Source organism: Dasypus novemcinctus, chromosome 5 (assembly GCF_030445035.2).
Source record: "Dasypus novemcinctus isolate mDasNov1 chromosome 5, mDasNov1.1.hap2, whole genome shotgun sequence".
Classification (NCBI taxonomy): Eukaryota; Metazoa; Chordata; class Mammalia; order Cingulata; family Dasypodidae; genus Dasypus; species Dasypus novemcinctus.
The window spans coordinates 100,000,440-100,024,224 of record NC_080677.1 but is presented as its reverse complement, the minus strand read 5'-3'; the positions used below and the strand labels follow the sequence as shown (position 1 = coordinate 100,024,224).

Sequence of the window (23,785 nt, the reverse complement as noted above, 5' to 3'; positions counted from 1 at the left end):
GAGTCCTATATCTACAAACTTACCCACAGCCACACCTACCCATATCTCCTGTTCTCCAGCATCAAGATATGAAGATATCTTCCTCTTCAAGGCCAACGTTCCCAACCATTGTATTAATCCCAGTTCCACCCACCTGCTTCTGGATGAATCTTGCTCCTTATGTATCATTGCTGCCTCTCTGGCTTGTTCCTCATGTCCTTTCTAGTTTTACCATATATCACTTTAAAACATGTCTTCCTCCAGCTGTACACCTCCTTCCAGCTGCCATCCAAAGAAGAGTGAATAAATGCACATTTACTTCATTCACCTTCACTTCACAATCCACTGAAGTTTGGTTTTTAATCTCCTAATCTGTCTATTGGGGGTGGCGGTATGGTACAGCAAAAGGAAAAGTGGAAGGAAACTTCCTATTTTTGAAGAAATAACTTCTTTATAGTCAGATCCAAAATAAGCATAACCAAAATAATATTAAAATACATCAATACCCACTAGAGTAAAACATTTAACAAATTTATGGCGCATGATAATTTCCTTAGTTTTTAAACATGGCAAGATATCAGAGGAAAGTAGCATTGTATTTCACTAGTCTCAAAAAGTAAAGAATTTTAGAAAAAAAACAAAGGTAACTACAATGTTTAAAAGTTGAATTAGGGAAGCAGACGTGGCTCAACTGATAGAGGATCCGCCTACCACATGAGAGGTCCAGGGTTCAAACCCAGGGCCTCCTGGCCCGTGTGGTGAGCTGGCCCACATGCAGTACTGATGCACGCAAGGAGTGCCATGCCACGCATAGGTGTCCCCCTCGTAGGGGACCCCTCATGCAAGGAGTACGCCCTGCATTGAGCTGCCCCACACGAAAACACAACCCACCCAGGAGTGGCACCACACACACAGAGCTGATGCAGCAAGATGACACAACACAAAGAGACACAGATTTCTGGTGCCACCAAGAATGCAAGCAGACACAGAAGAACACACAGCGAATGGACACAGCAAACAACGGGGCAGGCAGGGGGGAGGGGTGGGAAGGGAGAGAGAAATAATAAAATAAATCTTTTTTAAAAACTTGAATTAAATATGCTTAACATATAAAATGATGTTTCAAAGTCATAAGAAAAACAACTTCTAAATAAGTGGACAAAAAACATGAACAAGCTATTTACATTATTTTAGCAGTTTGATATGATTATGAATTCCAAAAATAGATATTGGATTATGTTTGTAATCTGGTCTGTACCTGGGTGTGATTGAGTTATGATTGGGGCTTTGATTGGGCCACGTCATTAGGGCATGGCAAAGGACAGAGTTGGAGGTTTTTGATATTGGAGTTTTGATGTTGGAGTTTGATACTGAAGCCTTAACCTGGAGCCCCAGGAAGTAAGCACACAGAGGAAGGAGAAGCAGGCCCCAGAAAGAAAGGAACCCTGAACACAAAGAGAAGCAAGACCCTGGAAGGGAGGAACCCAGGAAGCCTGAGCCCTCATGGAGTAAGATCAGCATCTATCTTACTCCAACACATGAAAATAGACTTTGGTGAGGAAGTAACTTATGCTTTATGGCCTGATATCTGTAAGCTCCTACCCCAAATAAATACCCTTTATAAAAACCAACCAATTTCTGGTATTTTGCATCAGCACCTCTTTGGCTGACTGATACAATTATGGTAAGCAATTATATAGAAAAATGTTTTTTGCTTATAAAGATGCAAATTGATATTCCATAGGACAACTGGCTTTTCTCAATAAGTCATTATTATGAGAAAAAAATTATGATGGGAACTATTCTAGATTTATAAAAAACTTTTGAGGCATCACAACCAAGTGGATGCTGCTTTTAACAACCTGCAATAAAAGACCTTATGGGAATAACTGGGGATTTGTGAATATGAACTTGGTATTGGATGATGTGTAGTGGTATTGTAGTTATGACAAAAACAGCTTTATTTTTTTTAGTTGTGCTGCAATATTTATAAGTGAAATGTGAAATCTGGAATTTATTCTAAAACACTTTAGCCAAAATAACCAGATAAAACAAATGTGGAAAAATATAGACAATTGTTAAATTTAGGTAATGCGCATATAATGTCCATTATATTCTCTCTGTCTGTATGCTTAAAATTGTCATAACAAAAAGGGAGAAATAAAGGAAAATGACAAATTAGTGAAATATTCCAAAGAAAAGAGGTAACTGGGTGATCTTACGGACAGTAAGGTGATATTTCCGAAATCTCTTTAAATTTTACCTGCAGTTTAGATCAACATATCATAACAATAGGACAATGAATTAAACAAGCTGAAGGCAGAAAATACGTAACTTCTAGGAAAGTCTGCATGTTTCAAGAAAAGAAATCTACGTGAAAAGCAAGGATGCATAGACTCAAGAGTAAGCCTTCAAAATAGTCCAATAGGATTTTGACCAAGGCATAATTTCCTGTATCTGCAATTATAGTAACATACAAAATAGTTTCATTGCCCAAAAACATCCCCTGTGCTTCACCTATTTTCTCTCCACACCCCCTCAGCCCCTCCATCTCCTACACCTCCTATACCAAGCCTCTGGCAAACCCTGATATTTTTATTTCCTCTATACTTTTTGCCTTTTTTGTCATATAGTTGGAATCAAATAGTATGTAGCATTTTCAGACTGGCCTCTTCCACTGAGAGAAAACATTTTAAATTCTGCTCTTGCTTGTCCCTTGCATTGCTTTGAAACAATCAGTTCCTTACCTTCTGCCATTGGGATTGATATCCATGGTCCGGACACCAGTATTTATGAATGTATGGAGACTGGCCCCACCTTTGCTGCAGTGAGATGAGAACAGGAGTGGACTGATCTACCCTCAAGAAGTCACTCCTTTACCCCTCTGTATGCAAAAACCAGATCTAATGCCTTACAACACAAAGAGGCTGTTGTCCCAGTTCTTTGAGTCCAGCAACAGATGACAGATGAATCCCTGTCCATTGTAGCTGCTGAATGGATTAGTAACTGAAGGAAATTGTGTTGTTGGTTCTGTGTTGCCTGAGGCTCTAAGCCCTAAAGCCTAAATTCTTATCTCCTCAAACTTCCTGCACTGGACAGAGGCCAGGGCCTGTGCATCATCCCTTTCTCAATACTGAATTCCTGGCAAAATAACTGATACTTCCAAAGGATCATGAGCACACAACCAAGACAACTAGACAGCTGGAGAGTACAACCCCTATAAAAGACAACAAATAGCAGGTACCATCTGGAATCTTTCTTAAGGAAGATACTAATAGTATGATGCAGCAACAAGAAGTCAAAAAACCAAGTGGAAATACTGGGTTTCAATATAGTATGGTTGGTAAAGTACATTAGATAGGTCCGGAATGAACATGGGTGAAGAACTTATCAGTGACCTGGGAGATCTGAAAAAGGACAGCAGAAAAGGAGCAATTAAGTACACAATAAGTTAAGTGATCTGAAACATGGTAATATAATTGAATAAAAATAAAGCAAGGCAGACTTCTCTCAGACTGATTAAGAAAATAATGCAGAGTATCAAAGAGAAAAATAACTAGAGACATGATGCTAAAAAAAAATGAATGGAAGAATGTCATGAACAAGTATAAATAAAATTGAAAACCCAGATGAAATTGATGCACCAAGAAAATGCATAAATACAAATAGAAAAACCATATATTGGTAAAATGAAAGCACAAGACATGAAAATTGAATTAGCCAGTAAGCTTTAAAGAAATTGAAATAATTGTCAAAGACACAATTTGATTTTGAAGATGAGCTCTACCAAACTTTTTTAATATTATTTTTTAGGCTTAGAGAAAAATCATAGATAAAATAGAGGTCCCATATACCCACCTATATTTAAAACCCTGCATTAGTGTGTGACACATACATTGCAATTGAAGAAAGCACAGTTTTATAATTGTACTATTAATTGTAGTCGATAGTTTAAATTAGGGTTCATTCTTTGTGTTGTACAATCCTATAGGTTTTATTTTGTAAAAATTTTTATTCTAATATATACAACCTAAAACTTCCCATTTTAACTACACTAAAAGATATAATTCAGTGCTAATAATTATATTCACAATGTTGTGCTACCATCACCACTATCCATTACCAAAAATTTTCTGTCACCCCAAACAGAAACTGTACAATTTGAGCATTATCTCCCCACTTCCTACCCCCACCCCAGTTCTAGTTTCTGACTATGAATTTGCTTACTGTAAATATGGTATATCTGTTTGATCATGCAATATTTGTCCTTTTGTGTCTAATTTCATTCAACATGATGTCGTCAAGGTTCATCCAAGTTGACATATGAACTTCATTCTTTTCATGGCTGAATAATAGTCTATTGTGTGTATATAATACATTTTAATTATACAGTCATCAGTTGATGGAAACTTTGATTGCCTCCATCTTATAGCAATTGTGAATAATGTCACTACTGTAGCCAGATTTTGTCTAGGTTCTTGACTGTGCTGCAGAAATGAATTCTGCATGTTGGGTTGGTTAGACCAATAATTTATTAAGGTAGGGAGGGAAGAAAAATGGGAGAAAATAACAGATCATGGGTCCCAGGTAGAGAGGAAGGGGCTGAAGAGTGATAAAGAGGGCTGATTTATAGAATACAATTCCCCATTATAGATTATAAATCCCGCAGTTTATTTGCATATTGATCCAGGTGGGGCGAAGAAGCCAGAATAAGGCATGAACAGGCATCAGGATAGGGCAAAGGAAAAAGAGCAAGAGCCTTTGTGCTTGCTTTTTAAACCACCCCTTTGCTAATGACATGGGAGGAGTCCCAGCTGTTTGCTGTTTTGATTGATTACCCCACCCATCAATCCCCCAGGAGGACCCAATGATAAGGTCCTTAGGGAATACCCAGGGCTTCTCCTGGCTTCCAGAGGAAATCTCATTCTGAATTAAATTTCTCATGAAGGTCTTCCAGCAGCCATCATAGGGGTAACAAATGACATGACCTTCTTGCCAGGTTCCAGATCCATCTATTGATTCCCTATCTTACTAGCCTGCTTCACTAGAAACATCATTTGTAAGTATCTGTTCAAATCCTGCTTTCAGTTTTGGGGAGTATATATCTAGAAATGGGATTGATGGGTCATAACAATAATGTTATTCTTAACTTTCTGAGGAACCATCAAAATATCTTCTACAGTGGCTGCACCATTTAACATTCCCACCAGTAAAGAATGAGTATTCCTATTTCTTGTAAAATGGCATCTCATAGTTTTGACTTGTATTTCCCTAAAAGCTAATGATGTTAAGGGTCTTTTCTTGTGCTTTCAGTCCATTTGTCTGTCTTCTTTGCAGAAATGTGTATTAAAGTATTTTTCCCATTTTTAAATTGGTTTCTTTGTCTTTTTATTGTTGAGTTATAGGATTTCTTTTTATATGGTGGATATTAAACCCTTATCAGATATGTGGATTCCAAATATTTTCTCCCATTGAGTAGGCTGTCTTTACACTTTCATGACAAAGTCCTTTGATGTACAAAAGTTTTAATTTTGAGGAGGTACCACTTATCTAGTTTTTCTTTCATGCTTGCCCTTTGGGTATGAAGTCTAAGAAAGCATTGCATACCACAAGATCTTGAAGATGTGTCCCAATGTTTTCTTCTAAGAGTTTTGTAGTACTGGTACTTATAGTTAGGTCTTGATCCATTTCGAGTTATTTTTTATATGGTATGAGATAGGGAACCTCTTTCATTATTTTGCATATGAATATCTAGTTCTCCCAGCAACATTTGTTGAAGAAACTATTCTTTCCCAGTTGAATGGACTTGGCAGCATTGTCAAATAAAAGAAAGGACATTCCATATTGGTAGATTAGAAGATGTTAATTTTACCCAGATTGATTTACAGATTTAATGCAATCTCAAAATTCCAACTGTCTATTTTACAATAATGGAAAAGACAATTATCAAATTTATTTCGAAGGGAAAGGGGCCCAAATACCCAAAACCATCATGAAAAAGAACAACAAAGTTTGAGGACTTAGAATTCCTGACTATAAAGCTTATTACTTTATTCGACCAGCTACACTGTTCAAAACAGCATGGTACTGGCATAAAGATAGATATATTAACCAATGGAATCAAATTGAGAATTCAGAAATAGACCTTCATATCTATAGCCAATTAATTCCATACAAATTTGATGATTGGCCATTCCAGTTTTGCAAAGAAGGCATTTGGAATTTTCACTGGGATTGCATTAACTCTGTAAATCACCTTGGGTAGAAATGACATCTTAACAATAGTTAGTCTTCTAAAATCCATGACCAGAATGTCCTTACATTTATTAAGGTCTTCTTGGATTTCTCTTAGAAATGTTTTGTAGTTTTCTGTGTACAAGTCCCTTACATCCTTAGTTAGATTTATTCCTAGATATTTCATTCTTTCAGTTGTAAATTCATTTTTTCTTCATTTCCTCCTCAGATTATTCATTAATATTACAGAAGCACTACTTGTTTTACATGTTGATTTTGTACACTGCCACTTTGCTGAATTTATTAGGTCTCAGAATTTTCAGGATTTTCTGCACATAGGATCACGTCATCTGCAAACAGAAAAATTTTTATTTCTTCCTTTCCTATTTGGATGCCTTTGATTTCTTTCCCTTGCCTAATTACTCTGATTAGAACTTCCAATTCAGTCTTGAATTACAGTGGTAACAGTGACTCCCTTGTCTTGTTCCTGATCTTAGAAGGACATCTTTCAGTCTGTCACCATTAAATAAGTTTTAACAGTGGGTTTTTCATATATGCCCTTTATCATCATGAGGAAGTTTCCTTGTGTTCCTAGTTTTCTAAGTGTTTTTATCAAATAGGGGTACTGGATTTTGGCAAATGCCTTTTCTGCATCAACTGAGATGATCTTGTGTTTTTTACCCTTCATTCTGTCATCATGGTATATTACATTGGTTCTCTTATATTGAACTGCCCTTGCATACCTGGGGTAAATCCTGCTTGGTCATGGTGTATAATTGTTTTAATGTGCTGTTGGATTTGATTTGCTAGTATTTTGTTGAGGACTATTGCATCTGTATTCATAAGGGATTTTGGTCTGTAATTTTCTTTTCTTGTGTTACCTTTATCTGGCTTTGTTATGAGGATGATTTTGTCCTCGTAGAATGAGTTAGGAATGTTCCCTCCTCTTCAAGGAACAAATAATTCCTATCAAAAAAACCCAAAAAATAGAAAATAAAGTATCCCAGTTCATTTCATGACAGACATGTAATTGTGATTCCCAAATCTAAGAAAGACAATAGAACAAAAGAGAATCACAGGCCCATTTCACTTATGCATTATGTGCAAAACTCCTAAATATATATTAGCTCACAAAATTCAGCAGTGTCCTTAGAAAATAATACATCACAATCAAGTGGGATGTATCTTAGGAATTTTAAATGGTTCAATACCAGAAGGAAACAGACTTGGTCCAGTGGTTAGGGCGTCCGTCTACCACATGGGAGGTCCGCGGTTCAAGCCCTGGGCCTCCTTGCTCCGTGTAGAGCTGGCCCATGCGCAGTGCTGATGCGCGCAAGGAGTGCTGGGTCACACAGGGGTGTCCCCAGCGTAGGGGAGCCCCACGCGCAAGGAGTGCGCCCCGTAAGGAGAGCCGCCCAGTGCAAAGGAAGGAGCAGCCTGCCCAGGAATGGCGCCGCCCACACTTCCCATGCCGCTGACGACAACAGAAGCGGACAAAGAAACAAGACGCAGCAGATAGACACAGAGAACAGACAACCGGGGGAAGGGGGTAATTAAATAAATAAATAAATCTTTAAAAAAAAAAAAAAAACCAGAAAACTGAAAAACTAAAAGCAAAAGTCCACTGATCTGAATAGATGGGGTAAAAAGTACATGAAACAGTTCAACACTTATATATGATTAAAAACTATACTGTAGGGAATCTAGGAATAGGGCTTCCTTAATTTTCTAAAATCCATATATTAAAAAAACCTACAGTAAATATTTTACTTAATGGAGAAAGCTTAGGGTCAGCCCCTAAAGACAAGTATATAAATTATAATTGTTTGTCACAATACTGAGATTCTTGGACAACATAAAAGGAATGGAAAAAAGTGAATCAAAAGAATGGGAAGAGGGAAGAAGGTTGTAGCTCAGTGGTTACATGCCTGCTTCACATGTACAGGGTCCTGGGTTCAATCTCCAGTACCTCCTAAAAAAAAAATTAAAGAGATATAATAAAATCATCTGTTTGCAGATGAAATACTCATCTCTCTAGGAAATTCAACAGAATCTAGGTAGAACTTATTAGAACAGACAAAAGAGTTCAAGTTTGCAGGTACAAGTTCAACTTACTTAAGTAAAGTAAGTTCAACTTACTTTACTTAATAAAATCATTTATCTTCTTTACATCAATGATTGTCCAAAGTTTTAATCTTGGGACCTTTTTCCACTCTTAAAAATTATTGAGAATCCCAGAGAGTTTTTGTTTATGTGGGTTATATCTATCAGTATTTACCATATTAGAAATAAAATGGAGAAATTTCTAACATATTTATTAATATTTAAAAACATACCCATCTCCTGTCAATACAAATATCTGTTTTGTGGAAAAACAGTTTTTCAAAATGAACAAAAAAACAGACAGAATCATAGCATTCTTTGACCTTTCTCCATATTTCATTAATGGCTGCCTTAATAGAATACAGCTGGATTATCATATCTGCATCTGCATTCAAGCTAATAAGATGTATTATTTGGGATGATGTATATGAAAAAAATCTGGCCTCACATGGATACATAGTTGGAAAAGGGAGAAATATTTTGATAAACTTTTCATAGAAATTTTTATGTTTTTCTTTGATACTACACTAAAACTTAACAAATGGTAGTGCTTTTTTTTTAAATATACTTTTTTTAAAGATACATAAAAAATATAGGGATTGACATATGCCCCGCTCCCTGCCCGTCCCACCTTTTCCTACATTAATAGCATCCTTCATTAGTGTGGTACAAAACAATTAATGAACACGTTTTGGAGCATTGCCACTAAGTGGATTATAGTTTACATTGTAGTTTATACTCCCTTCCACAATTTTTTAAGTTATGGCAAGATATGTAATCACCTGTATCTGTCATTGCACTGTCATTCAGGACATTGCAATCTCAAAAATGCCCCCATATTATACCTGTTTTTCCCTTTCCCTCCTCTCAGAACCTCCAGTGGCCACTGCCTCTGTATCAATGATATTAAATAATTCCATAGACCTCTATGAAGAAAATTTTGAAACTCAAAAGTCATAGAGGATCATCTGATTAAATGTAGAGACAGTCCTTGAACTTAGGAGGAATGACTTAATAGTACAAGATGAAAATTCTTCCCCAAATTAATCTTTAAATTTGGTACAGTGTCCATCAAAATTCTGGGTTTTTCTTTTAAAGAATTCCATAGATATATCTTTAAATTTAAATGGTAGAATAGAGGATACTGAATAATTAAGTCAACTGAAAAAAAAGACGACATGTGGAGCCTTGACTTACCAAATACTAAGACAAATTACAAAGCTATCACCGAAACCCATGATCAGACAAATAGGATAGAAATTCAGAGACAGACCCATGTATGTCTTGAAACCTGATGTGTTTCATACATAGTAAAGGAGATGCCACAGATCAGTGAAGAAAGGAGAGGCTGTTTGAGAGGTGATGGTGAATGGATAAGCTTACTAAATGGTCTCTAGAAAGATTAGAGACCTTATTACAATGAAGAAAATGTCTTTGTAAAATAGGGTCTAGAAATACCTCTTGAAAAAAATTGAAAGGTACAAAGCATGAAGCAAAAATTTAATTAATTTCATTACAACAGAATTAAGAATTTCTAGTTGATGAAGGACAGTGTCAACAAAGTTAGCAGATAGAGTCATTGGGAGAATATTTTTAATATCTAAACTGAACTGAAATTAATATCAAGGAATTTATACAGATTTATGAAAAAGATAGAACCCTCAGTAGAAAAATGGGCAAGGGATATGAACAGGCCACTAACAAGCATATGAAGATATGCTCAAGCTTAATAGTAGTGATAGAGAAATTAAAATTTAAACAACCAAGAGATAGCAGTTTTCATCCCTGAGATTGGGAGATGTCAAGTGTTGAGGGGATATAGATGGCCTTGTGCACTGCTCGTAGGAATGGAGACAGGTACATCCCTGCTGAAGAGCCACCTGGCAGTATTTAGTCAAATTAAGTATTCAGTATACCCTCTGACCCTGCATCCTCATGCCTATGGTTATATAATCTCAGGACCATAAACAAGTATATTTATTGCAGAGTTGGTGAATGTGAATTGGGGGCCATTGAATACCCCTCACTATGCGGGAGTAAACAGGAGGTGGATACAACCTGTCACATATGGTGCACAAACAGCAAGAATGCTAAGTGAAAGAGAAACTGAATGAGATCTGTATCACAATGCCATTTGCACATAATATGTTTGTGTAAAAAGGCACACACCTAAACAACCATACATCTTATCAAGAACATACACAAGGCGGCGGACTTAGCCCAGTGGTTAGGGCGTCCATCTACCACATGGGAGGTCCGCGGTTCAAACCCCGGGCCTCCTTGACCCGTGTGGAGCTGGCCATGCGCAGTGCTGATGCGCCCAAGGAGTGCCCTGCCACGCAGGGATGTCCCCAGCATAGGGGAGCTCCACGTGCAAGGAGTGCACCCCGTAAGGAGAGCCACCCAGCATGCAAGAAAGTGCAGCCTGCCCAGGAATGGTGCCGCACACACGGAGAGCTGACACAAGACGATGCAACAAAAAGAGACACGGATTCCCATGCCGCTGACCACAACAGAAGCGGACAAAGAAGATGCAGCAAATAGACACAGAGAACAGACAACTGGGGTTGGGGGGAAGGGGAGAGAAATAAATAAATCTTTTAAAAAAAAAAAAAAAAAGAACATACACAAAACGAAAGGTGCATATGAAATATATTAAATGATCGCCTCCTGAGGAGAGGGCAAGTAAAAGTGAGAGAGGGAACTTCCATAAACAAATAATAGTGCTCTTGCCTAAGGACTGTGATCAACTTAGTTCCCTGCATGTGAATTCCTACACACACAGACCTTTGTCTTTAGTCTTACAGAACTGTTCTGCATTCAGTACAATTGATCATTCCCTCTGTGAAAAGCTCAACTCCCTTAGATTCCATTGTATCTCTTTCACCTAGATTTTCCTCCGATTTCCTTGATTATTATTTTCAGTCCCTTCTTCTGTCACCTCTTGTACTCTATAAATCTCTGGGTGATTTCACCCATTTCATCATCATTTCAACTCCGACTTTCAGTCTTTATCTTTGGCTCAGTCCTCCCTCTTAGGCATCAGACTTCTATCTCATCTCTTAATGATTTCCATCTGGACATCTCATGGATAGACACTTGAAACCAACGTGACCCGGTAGAAAATCATCTTCCTCCTTCCTACCACCCTCTAACCATTTACTAATTTTAGGAATCTCCAAATCATTGTTGACTCCTGTTTCACCCTCTTCCACATCCAATCAACCATCTAAACCTGCCAATACTGTCACTTGACTTTTTTTTAAATTTCTCACCTCTTCCCTAATCCTACTGCTCCTGCCCCTTATCTCATTTCTGAATTATAGCAGTAACTTTCGAACTGGTCTCCCTATCTCCATTCTTATCAATTTCCTAATCCATCCAGCACATTGCCACTACAGAGCTATCTAAAATACTATATAGGCCAAGGCTAATTCTTAACCCTTCCACACTGGATAAGTCCAAACTCATTTCACCTATCCTCCCATCCTTATCCCTTCAAATGTCCTCAGATTGATATTTCATTAATAACTGATCTGCTGGTTCTCTACAAACTTCATTCCATGCCTGCCACCAGGATTTCTTCCCAGTTGCTGATGTCTCCCATCTTAGGCTTAATTCAGTGTCACCACTTCAGGTGACCATACCTGATAGCCCTGTTTTATAGCTATCAGTTTATTTTCTATATCCTGTAAGTTGGTGTTAGATTATTGCAGGCAATCACTATGTCTTGTTCTTCTTTTTATCACTGATAACTTGTGTGGAGACTTACACTTGGCTGTCCCTCCTAAATATTTGTTGAATGAATGAAAATAGTCCTTTTGACTATCAGTGTTTGCAGAATACCCAAAAGAATAATAACATTTAATTTTTCATGGCATATGTCCTCTCACAAAACAATTTTTTAATGTTTTCTCTAAATGTATACCACTATAAATTTAGCATTTCTCTTTATTTTAACTATCTCCAAGTGGTATTTTTACTTTTTTGCTTCTTATACTATTTTCCAAGTTTGTTTAATTTGAGTTGAAGCAGAATTGTTTTAACTTTCTTATAAAAAATAGCATGTTGCATTTTAATAACTCCGTCTACCTAGAATTGCCAGCTTGAAAAAAATACTTCACACACACCAACATGATGCCGTGAAAGTTGCATGCATCATCTTGAGTCACAACGAATGTTTCAAAAGAGAGAAAAAGATTCATAAGATAACAGGTAACTGTGCACAATAATGCATTAGCAATACCAAAATAAATATAGCCCAGATTCCTCTGAATCTTGAAAAATGATCCTACTCTCTTCAGAAATCTTCTCTCTGGTGAATATTTGTCTTCTGGAAAATTTCTTCATATTTGGAGATTTAGAGAGAACATAAGCATCTCCTGAGAAAGCAAAACATTTGTATGATGTCTCCTTCATTGTGCTCCTTACCAGAGATTATTCCCTAGGCCTTGCTCTCTAACACTCTGAAATGCTCTCGCTGTACTCTTACCTCCTTGCTCTGAAGATGCTTGGTAATCTCATTACAGTGTTCAACACCTGCTCCCTAAAAGGTCTCAGAAAAGATGTTGGTTTGCTCAGCTCACTTGACAGTGTTTTTCGTTTTGCTTTTAACTTTTATGTGGAATGTAATTCACAGATAAATTCAGACTTGAAATGTCGAGCTTTCTTCCTTTCATGAGCAATTTTGTAGACTCTGTCATTCTTCAAAGCATCTGATTGGGTGACCCCCTCGTTTATTTACTAACATGTCAACAGGTAAACCAAGTGACATATAGCAGTGTGTCTCCTGCATCACCTTGTTAATCCGAGTACTTTAGATGTATTAAAAAGTCTTTTCCAATTGGAAAAAAAAAAAAAAGAGTAATGCAAACTGACAGATTCCCACCTCTTTATTTCTCAACAGGGTTTATAAACACTCAAAGCCTGCACAGCTGAAATAGTTTTGGAAATTAGGGCGAGTTCATTGCTTGTAGGCCATAGGTAAGTTGGCCATATAACTTCAAGCACTAAATTTAAAAGCCTGATTGAAGCTTTTGTCATGCCATATTTTTTATTTATTTCAAAGGGAAACCTATACACACACATTGAATGTGGCTGGTAGACCCAGGATATTAAAGCTCTGGAAATAGTCACGATGACACTAAACCCAACTCTAATCTCTATACCTGGGCTTTATATCTTAAACCAGGGGTTCTTAACTTTTTTTGATCCATTGACCCCTTTGCCAGTCAGGTGAAAACCAAGGACCCCTTACTAAGTCCACACTATACTGCGTATTATTTAATAAATATATCACACCCACATCAACACGTCCCCACAAGAATGTTTTTTTTGAATTTCGATTCAAGCTCACGGACCCCTTGTTAAGAACCCCTGCTCCAAACCATAACCTCAAATAAATTATCACTGCTAATGCATGACTTGGCTGCCCTAGCAGATCTTAATTATGTGTCAGATCAAACAGACAACATACATACATCAAGATCTTTTGACTAATTTTCTTAGCACCCAAGACTGCAAATCTTTTCAAATGCTGTCTTTTACAGTGTAGTTTCCAGGAAACTTCTACTTCTGCCTCAGCTTGCTGCCCTGCAAGCTTCTAGGTCTCTTTCACATTTCCCATTACACACTCCTGAAAAGACTGTCTTCACCCCACTGTCTCAATGGACACTGCCTTGCCTGTATCCCCCAGTGTTGACAGGCAGATTTTCTCCTCAAAAATGGAAAAAGTTAAATGATCAGGGCAGGATATGAGTGTGTATGCATGATGGTGCTCCTTTTATGCATAAATATAAAAATGACATTGGAAAGGCTGCTTTAGGTAGAAGTGCTTTGGAGACAAGGAATAGCTTGAAAATGAAGATCTGTAGACCCAATTAATTAAAATAATTGAGTATTAGCATAGCAGTCACTATTGAAATTATTCTGATGGTTCTGAAACTAAATTATACTGAAGAGAAATGAATAGGATGTATACATAAAGAGCAACAAAACCTTTTATCAATTTTGGCTATTAAATGTGTATGTGTATGTTTGTATAAATATACACATACATGTATATGTGTATAAATATACACATACATGCATGCATACATACATGCTTGTGTGCTTGCATACAAAAATACATACATGGCATGGCTAAATACCAGTCTTTAGAAAAACCTCTATTATACAAATAGCTGGCACAATTACAAGTGGCAAAATTTATGCTGTCCTTAGAATCCTACCACATAGTTCTACTCAAAGCTACCCAGAAAAACTAAGTATACATTACAGAAAACTTTTCTTTCAAGCCTCCCAGCACCAGCACCATGAAGACAATTTCTTCCCTCTTAAGACCTCAGGTTTCTCTGTTTCACAGATGTGGGAAGAGTCAGGGTCTCAGGACTTAAAAAACAACTTTAGGAAAGCAGATGTGGCTCAAGTGATTGGACTTCCACCTATCACAGATCCATGATTTGGTTCCCAGTGCCTCCTAAAAAAGACAGTGAGCTGGCACAATGGGCAGGTGCAGGAAGCTGGCACAAGAAGATGATGCAACAAGAGACACAAGAGGAAAAACATAATGAGAAACTCAACAAAACAGGGAGCAGAGGTTCCCAGTGCCTCCTAAAGAGGACAAGCAGGACAACAAGCAGACGCAATGGGCAGCTGCGGCAAGCTGACACGACAAGAGACACAAGAGGAAAAAACATAACAGACACAACAAAGCAGGGAATGGAAGTGGCTTAAGCAATTAGGCACCTCCCTTCTACATCAGAAGTCTGAGTTCGATTCCCAGTTACTCCTAAAGAAACAAAGAAGATGAACAGACATAGCAAGTACAAAGAACAAGAGGGTGGGGGAGAGAGAAATAAAATCAACCTTAGAAAAAAAACAAAACTTTAAAACTCAAATCAGAATGTATGTTGCTCAGCTATTGTAAGCCACATAACTAGAAAAGCTGTGATGATAAAATAAATATTAAATTTTGTTTGGTTTCTAGTGATTTTTCCTTGTAATTCTAATTCCATCACAACCATCCCTTATTTCATGAGGAAAGCATAATATCTTCATATTCCTTCTAAAGAAAGTCTCACAGGCACTGGCCTTTATCTCACATACGTATTTCACATTTTTGGCCCACCACTTAGAGGTCACCACTTACTGCTGGCTTATGGTGATTGCTCAGTTCGAATCCAGTCCAGCTGCCATTGGCCTATACTCCAGTGGCCAATTCTCCTCTGATCCCACAGCTTAAAAATGAATTTATTGATGTGAAAGATAATCCAGGTAAAGTAGCTAATGTGACTGTGACCACAGGACAATTATTCCAAAGCACTATATCATTAGCATGATTAATTCCAAGGAGGTATTAACTGGAACTGTTGCTTTAAATGACAGGGTCATTAAACGAGTTGGTCCCAAAGGGAGCCATGGAATTATGGGGCCACAGACCTATTGTTTTCAAACAACAGTACTGTTAGTATTTTTATGGATTGTAAATAATTGTAGGGAGGCCATGCAGTCCTAAATTATTTTCATTCATTCACAGAACTGTCCAAATATGTATACTATCCTATAGGGAATAGAATTACAGAAATGTAAAATGTGTTTAAATTCTATAGAAATATTCATATCATAAATGTGATTTGTATAATGATGTAGTTTGATTTCAGGTAAAGGAGGAAATAATCACAGTTGACACAGGTCACCTTTGTTGAAGGCCATGAGAGCGGATGTGGCTCAAGCAGTTGGGTGCCTGCCTCCCACATGGGAGGTCCCAGATTCAGTTCCTGGTACCTCCTAAAGAAGCCATCTAAGGGGGGATGGGGGATTAAGGCCTAATGTGTCTTCTCTATATCATATATGGAGAGAAAGGAACTGAAATATTACAGGGCTTCATCCCATGTCCCCTTACAACCATCAACACTAAAGACTGACAGGAAATGCCAAGAAGGGAAACACTGAGAAGAATGTGCTGGGAATAGGCATTCTCTCTGAAGCGGGGGTGGAAGGGAGCAAAAGAACAGGATTAAAGCCTACCAAAGCAAAACAGCCATATCCTCTTTATACGTCTTTCCACCTTCCTACCCTCTCCCTTGTGGGATCTCTTCTTCCATGTACAGAAGCATAATTAAAAGGAGTTGCTTGGGGGAACCAAGGAGTGTTTTCATAGGAAAGCAGAAATGTTCCAAAATGAAGAAGGATCAGAGCCAAGAGAAACACATTGAAATTCTCGAAGAAACCTTGCTACTTTTGGCATATTTGTTTTAAATGTCACTATTTGAAATGTATTACAACAATCAGCAACTTGGTGTGAAGCCTGAAGAATGAAGAGACATCTGTAATGCTGTGGAAATGTTGCCAAAGAAAAAAGAGTGAAAGAAAAAACTTTAAGGAGGAATTCTTTAATATTCAGTGTTTGGATTTTTATGGAGCTATTGATAACCTTGGAATTTAATAGAATTTTGACTATAGAATGCATTAAACTTCTTGGCTATAAAAATGGGTGACAACCAGAGATGGCATACACAATATACTTGATAAAAATGCTATTTATTTAAAGTATTAGAGTGGCTATTATGTTCAAGTACAAAGTTTCAATCCTCTCAGTAAATTTAATCTAGGAAGAATAAAATGTTTTAGACTGTTTATAAGTTTTAGTGGGACACAGGGTGCTCTGAGTTTTTATGTAAGATAGTTTCAAATTTAAGAGCTGATATTGACATTCACACTTGAACAGAAATATATTTTTGAGCTGCTTCTATGATTCTTTTCCATTATTGCGTACTTGTGGCTAAGGATATGGTGACTTTATAAACTCCTCAAACTTGGAACCATTTCAGAAGTTTCAATAGAATATGTATTTGTATGTGTGTGGTTCCTGTTCACTGAACTGAAAATGGGAAATAATACAAAGTATATTATTTCTGTTTGTATGACACCAAAAGTAGGATTTTAACCGCATTTCAGCAAACAGCCATGTGACCCTGGATGCCCTTTTTAACCTCTCCAAATCTCATATTCCTAACTGGAAATGAGGGTCATGATTCTCTAACTTGCAGAATGGTTGGGAGAATTCAGGAAATAATGTCGTAATGTGTGTAGCAAAATTAAGTTCCTAGCATGTAGTGAAAACAAGTAAATTTTGTTACCTTTCATTTACCTATGAAAACACATCTATATAAATGTGTTAAAAATTATATGCAATAGATAAAGCCTAAAACTTATAGAAGGCATAGAAAGTCTTAACTAGAAAGAATCTGGCTCAGTGATTCTCGTATTTGTATGGCTTATGGATCACTTTGAAAATCTGTTGAAAGTTATGCTCCTTTTCCTCCTAAAAATGGCTCTATGCACAAAAATTAATATATAATTTTACAGGGTTTAAGGATCCCCTGAAGCCTATCCCTAAACCCCTGGTTAAGAACCCCCAACTTGAGAGTGGGTGTGTATAGCTCAGTGGTTGAGTGCCTGCTTTGCGTGTATAAGGTCCCAGGTTCCATTCCTGGTACCTCCAATAAATAGCCCCAATTTAATTCAGTACTCTCAATCTAAAGATGGAGAAATTAAAGAAGTTAAGTGATGTGCTCTTGAAAATTAATATTATTTTGAGAACTATTTTTCAAAGAAATCTTTCCTCTCAATTTAGAAACATAGTATCCATCAGCTATTTGAGCATTGCTCTTAGATTAGAGCTGCATTTCATCTAGTTTCATCTGTGGACTTGCTCTCTTGTCCACTGTTATTATATTAGTGACAGAAGAGCCAATATTTGCAATACCACACAAAGTTAAATAAAATAATTGGGGTATTTTTAACATGATTTTTTTCTCCAAAATTATGCTGCTGCATTCTCAGTAAATATTCATTAAGTACTTACCATGGTCCAGAGGCTGTTCAAGATGTTAAGAGCAGAGATGTGTGTGCATGAGTGAGACCTAGTTCATGACTTTGATCTGTGCACAGTCTAGTAACAAGTCTATGAGCCTGTACTAGGGGAAGTCAGATGCAGGAGCATCCTCAGAACTCCAACGTATTCCCACATTTAAGGAAGCATTAATGTTGGGCCTTGAATTATGAGTAGGGATTTGCCAGGCAGAAGATCCAAGTATCTTGGGAACCTAACTTTTGCGTGCATGCAGATTTTACAATGCATAACTGATGTTTTTATTTTAGAATAATTAACTTAGCTTAAATTATGCTTATATGATAATTAGTCCTAAAATAGTACCATTTTTGATGACCCATCAAAGACTTATTCCGTAGTTTCTCAATCATGCATCATCATCCTCTGAACCTTGCCAGCTCTGAACGTAAGGGTCCTATTCCTCTCTGGCCTGCAATGTCCAGTCACTCAGAGACTTGCAGATTCTTCCTTTATTGTACCTCATGCACTTTTCTTTTCTCTTTCCACTGCCATCTTCCCATAGTTCACACCAGTAGATCAGGGCCTCAGGATCTACTAATCCTTCCTTGTTGCACACAACCACCAAGTATATTTTCCTAAAATTAAGTTTTTCTGAGTCCCTGCTCAGAAACATTTGCCCGAAGTTATCTGTAGGAGATAGTTACCTAGTCTACTTCCCTTCTCAGTTAAAGCCTCCCATGATCTGACCTTGGTATCATCACCCTCATTCTCCAAAATGTGCGTGCTCCAGCCAGGCAAGTACTTGCAGAGGCAAAAAGCATAAATGTTAAGAACCCATGTTAAGATCAAGTCTCACCTTCACGGCTTAGCTGTTTTCCTTCATCTCCCTGAGCTTTTTTACTTATCTACAAGCTACAGGAATAACAAAACCAAAGACGTTGTTAGGAAAAGTAGTGTTCTAACACGTGTGAGACACCTAGGGTTGTGCCTGACACCTAATTGGCTCTGAAATCGTAACATTTGTAACCATCATCATCACCCTTACCTGAGAATACATGGTGCACCCCTGCAGCAGAACCTCTGCCATACAATTTTTCTTCTCTAGAAACCACTTCTCTCTTTACCTGGGTCCTTTACTATTCCTTTAGGAGAATGCTGCAGTATTACCTTCCCCCTGATTTCTCCCCTAAATCCGTGGCTTTCAGCAGTTTTTCCTCAGACTTCTTGCATCACCAGTATGTTCTTTACATTGTTTCCAAACTTTTCTTAAGGGTCTTGACTTTCTGACTAAACTATAATACCTAGAGCTGCCCCCAAATGGATTGGACTGTTGTGCAAAGTCAAGGGCCACTTTGACTTTACCCTGATTGGGGATGTTGAAGGGATTCATGAAACAAATGGAAAATTGATTGTTGATAGCTAAGGATCCTTTCAGGAGTTAATTTTGGATTCTGAGTTGTGTGAGATCAGGGACACAGCCTATCCTTCCTCCTACTTCCCACAGCTAGAACAGTATAGGCACATGCAACTATCTGGTGGTTGGTAGGCTGGTTTCCTTAAGAATCCCTGACCTCTTGGATCCCTGTCAGATGAGTAAGGGCTTTCCATCCTGGGGGGAGTTTAATAGTATGTGAATGTGGCTTGGTGTCTGGGAGATGTGAAACCCTGCGTTTATCACACAGTGTGTATCTATTTAATAAATGTTTGATGAGCAATCACCAACCGTAAGCAGAGTGTTTCACTGCCTCATTGCATGCCCCTTGAGAACAAATTAGGACAGGGCAAATGGAGGAAGTTCCCGCCAATTTAAGACTGAGATTTCAGGGAGAAGTATGTTGAAGGAAATGTTCTGTTACAGGCGGAAAAAATGGTTCCTTAGAACATCTTTTTCTGAGACTTTTATTTCCCTACCTTCCAACATCCACAGTAGGAAAGAGAGAAGAGCCCATGAATCTACAGCAATGTTTATCTTTAATTTACTTACTGGAAACACTGTTCTTGAAATTCAGTTTTGAAACCGTTTTGTCACAAAGGGCGCCTCTCATTTCTAACTACCTTGGTATGTTTTAAAAATCAACTACTTTGCCTTCCCTGTTGAATTTCAGGTAGCTGCACTTAATCTTATTGTGCCTTGACCTCCTTACTTCAGTTTGGCCTAATGCTTAAAGAACCTTCACCTTCAGGGAAGCGGACTTGGCTCAATGGATAGAGCATCCGCCTACCACATGGGAGGTCCGCGATTCAAACCCTGGACCTCCTTGACCCTTGTGGAGCTGGCGCACACGCAGAGCTGATGCGCACAAGGAGTGCCGTGCCACTCAGGGGTGTCCCCCACGTAGAGGAGCCCCACATGCAAGGAGTGTACCCTGTAAGGAGAGCCGCCCAGGGCAAAAGAAAGTCCAGCCTGCCCAGGAATGGCACCGCACACACGGAGAGCTGATGCAGCAAGATGACCCAACAAAAAGAGACACAGATTCCTAGGTTGCTGACAAGAATAGAAGCAGACACAGAAGAAGACACAGCAAATGGACACAGAGAACAGACAACTGGACAAGGGAAGGGGAGAGAAATCAATTTTTAAAAAAAGTCTTTAAAAGAAAATAATAACCTTCACCTTCAAAGAACTCTGTTAATATGTATTTCTTGGGGGTGGGGTGCAGGGAAGGTAGGGAGAGTAAGTCTGTTAATTGCAGGCTGAGTTGTTTTAGGTGACTTTGTGCTTTTTGAATTTAAGATCAACATGAACTATAGGCCTATCAGACTGGGAATTTAAATAGCAGCAGAAAAAGCACAGGTTTTGCTAATGTCAGGTATGACTCATCTGGTGAAAATGGTATTCTATTGATAATACAATTCAGAGAGGAGGAAATGACTGTGTTATCTGCTCTCTTTGTATTTTCGACCTTGAGGAGAATTATAACTTGTTTGTTGCAGAAATTGAGCATCTAATGTACTGATGCACCTGTTAGTTCTTATACATTAAATAGCAAAGCACTTGCAGTTCCATGGATTGCTTTGTGGGTGAAATAGTTTCTGCAATCTGGTGAACTGTTGTTTTCTTTAAAAAAATAGGTATTCATTTGTATTTCTTCATCTCTAATTTCCAAAAAAAATATGCTTTCTCGTTCTGTTTCAACATCCTAGTCTCATCATTACATCTTAGAATATGTTTGGCTTTTTCTTTTCAATGTAACAAATTATGTTTTTTTTTTAATATAGAAACAATGAACCAGGCAACTCCTGCTAGAAAACTGGAAGAGGTTCTTCATCTAGCAGAGCTTTGCATTGAAGTCTTACAGCAGAATGAAGAGCATCATGCAGAGGTGATAACTTCTTTTAACTGTAGGATAAAACTAAATATATAATGCTTTCTTCACTGAAGAAGTCACTGAGCAGAGCCTTTGATATACATCTGGCCGTTTACCTGCAGAAAACTGAGGACATAAGTGAACTTCCTGGAAAGATAGCTCATTTTGTTTACAAAGAAAGCATATGGATGTTAAATATACATGTTCTATCTTTTCTCTGGTAATGGTCATGTTGTGAAAAACTTAAGGGAGCTGATGGGATCTACCCAAGGATGTACAACTAGTAAGAAGCAAAGCTGGAACACAAAGCCCCACCTTGTGATTCTGAATCCCTTACTTTCTCCCCTGTGCCAGATTGTCTTAGTCTAGAAATGTAAGTTAAACAATATGAAAAAGGAAAATTAGTGATGAAACCATAAGATAAAATTTGAATAGAAGGCTATTCTATATGGTTGATAACTCTATTCTTCTACTCTTACCACCACTTTTCCTTTCTTTAAGTTGTCATTAAATTTGCCCTTTTTACAAGGAGATGGAATGTTTTTCCTCTCAGCAAAGTGCTTACTCTAAGACATGAAAGTCTCATTCTTTGAAATAGCCATGCATTTATTTACAAAAACAACAGTTTTTGTACTTCGAATTGGGTGGGAGAAATGTGTAGAATTAAATGAATATGATAAATTCCAGTAACTTAACAGCACTTTTATTCTTGAGGAAGCACATGAAATGACCAAAACTAAAAAAGACCAGATACATATGAATTTATAGAATATTTATACTTAATGAAGCCTAGTTCTCAAAAAGATAAGAAACCACAGATAGTATATTTTAAACAAATTCTTGGAAAAGAGTATTTATGAAACCTTACTGCAGGTAACTAAGATTTATCGTATCTGGTTATAAATATGATCATTCAAAACATCTGCTTTTAGCTCACACTGTGGAATCTAGTTTTTACCTTGCATCTGTCGTGTGTGAACTTGTTATGGATATTTTATTTTAAACTGAAGAAACAGCTGCTTCAATAATTTGAAATGAATTCCCATGAGGTTCTTTTCTAGGCCAGAACCAGTGCTGTGTTATAATGAAAATGACTATATGATAAAATGTGTGTATGTTTGTCTTCCATTAAGAGACATTATCATAAGAGTATTAGGCCTTTTACAATTTAAAAAAATTTGATTGGATATTCATTTGAAGGAAATATTTCAGCTAAACAAATATATCCAATATTCCCATATATTTACAAAAATAACATTTCATTTTCCTGCACTATTAAGGAAAATAATAATCTCTCCTGTCCTTAAAGTATAAAGTGTTCTTTTTTTAAAATTTTTTTAAAGATCACGTAGAATGTTACCTTAAAAAAAACATAAGAGGTTCCCAAATAACCCACACCCCACCCCCCCATCATTTTTGTAAATTGTATTTTTTTAAGATACATACATCACAAAAAAGGTTACATTATAAAAAATGTAAGCGGTTCCCATATATCCCCCCATTCTCCCACCCCACCCCTTCCGCACTAACAACCTCCCCCATCATCGTGGCACACTCATCGCACTCGGCGAGCACATTTTGGTGCACTGCTGCACAACATGGATAATAGTTTACTCTGTAGTTCACACTCTCCCCCAGTACATTCAATGGGTTATGGCAAGATATATAATGTCCAGCATCTGTCCCTGCAGTATCATTTAGGACAACTCCGAAGTCCCAAAAATGCCCCCCTTATCACATCTCTCCTTCCCACTCCCTGCCCTCAGCAACTACTGTAGTCACTTTGTCCCCGTCAATAATACAATTTCTTCTATGAGTAGTCACAAAAGTTTTATAGTAGAATATCAGTAAGTCCACTCTAATCCATATTTTATTACTCCATTCTATGGGCCCTGGGATGGTGATACCCACTCCACCTCTGTATCTAGAGGGGGCTTAGATTCCACAAGGATGATGGTTGTAGTTCTGCTTGCAGTTGTAGGCACTGTGTGCAGCCACTAAAATACTTGTTAAAAATAGAATATATCAAAAAATAATAATATCAACATTATTTCTTTTCTTGCCTAGAAAAATATAGTTGACCTTATTGAACAGAGATAATCATAACTCATAAAAATCTCTCTATCATATGGTGAAATATGTAACTATTATAATGACATCTTTTTAAATACTTTGTAACACTAAGGTATTTTTCCATTCCACAATGCTTCCAAATTCTTGGAATCCCTCAGGGAAGAGAGGTAGGTAAAATTTTTTCCATTCTTCTTCTAGGATGGTAAACCCTTTTATGAAGATATAATGCACC

The 23,785-nt window shown here is 37.5% G+C and overlaps 1 protein-coding gene across 13 annotated transcripts in view; it reads left to right on the top strand.

Annotated features, from left to right (window-relative positions):
- Window positions 1-23,785, top strand: part of CADPS2 (calcium dependent secretion activator 2) — a 613,932-nt gene that overhangs the window by 500,061 nt on the left and 90,086 nt on the right. For all 13 annotated transcript variants that reach the window (XR_011648842.1, XR_009185867.2, XM_058297292.2 and 10 more), the window contains one exon: window positions 21,392-21,495. Coding sequence is in view for 11 of the 13 variants with exons in the window: in XM_058297292.2 (XP_058153275.1) it covers window positions 21,392-21,495 (104 nt within the window). In the remaining 2 variants the exon portion in view is untranslated. The remainder of the gene's footprint in view (window positions 1-21,391; window positions 21,496-23,785) is intronic.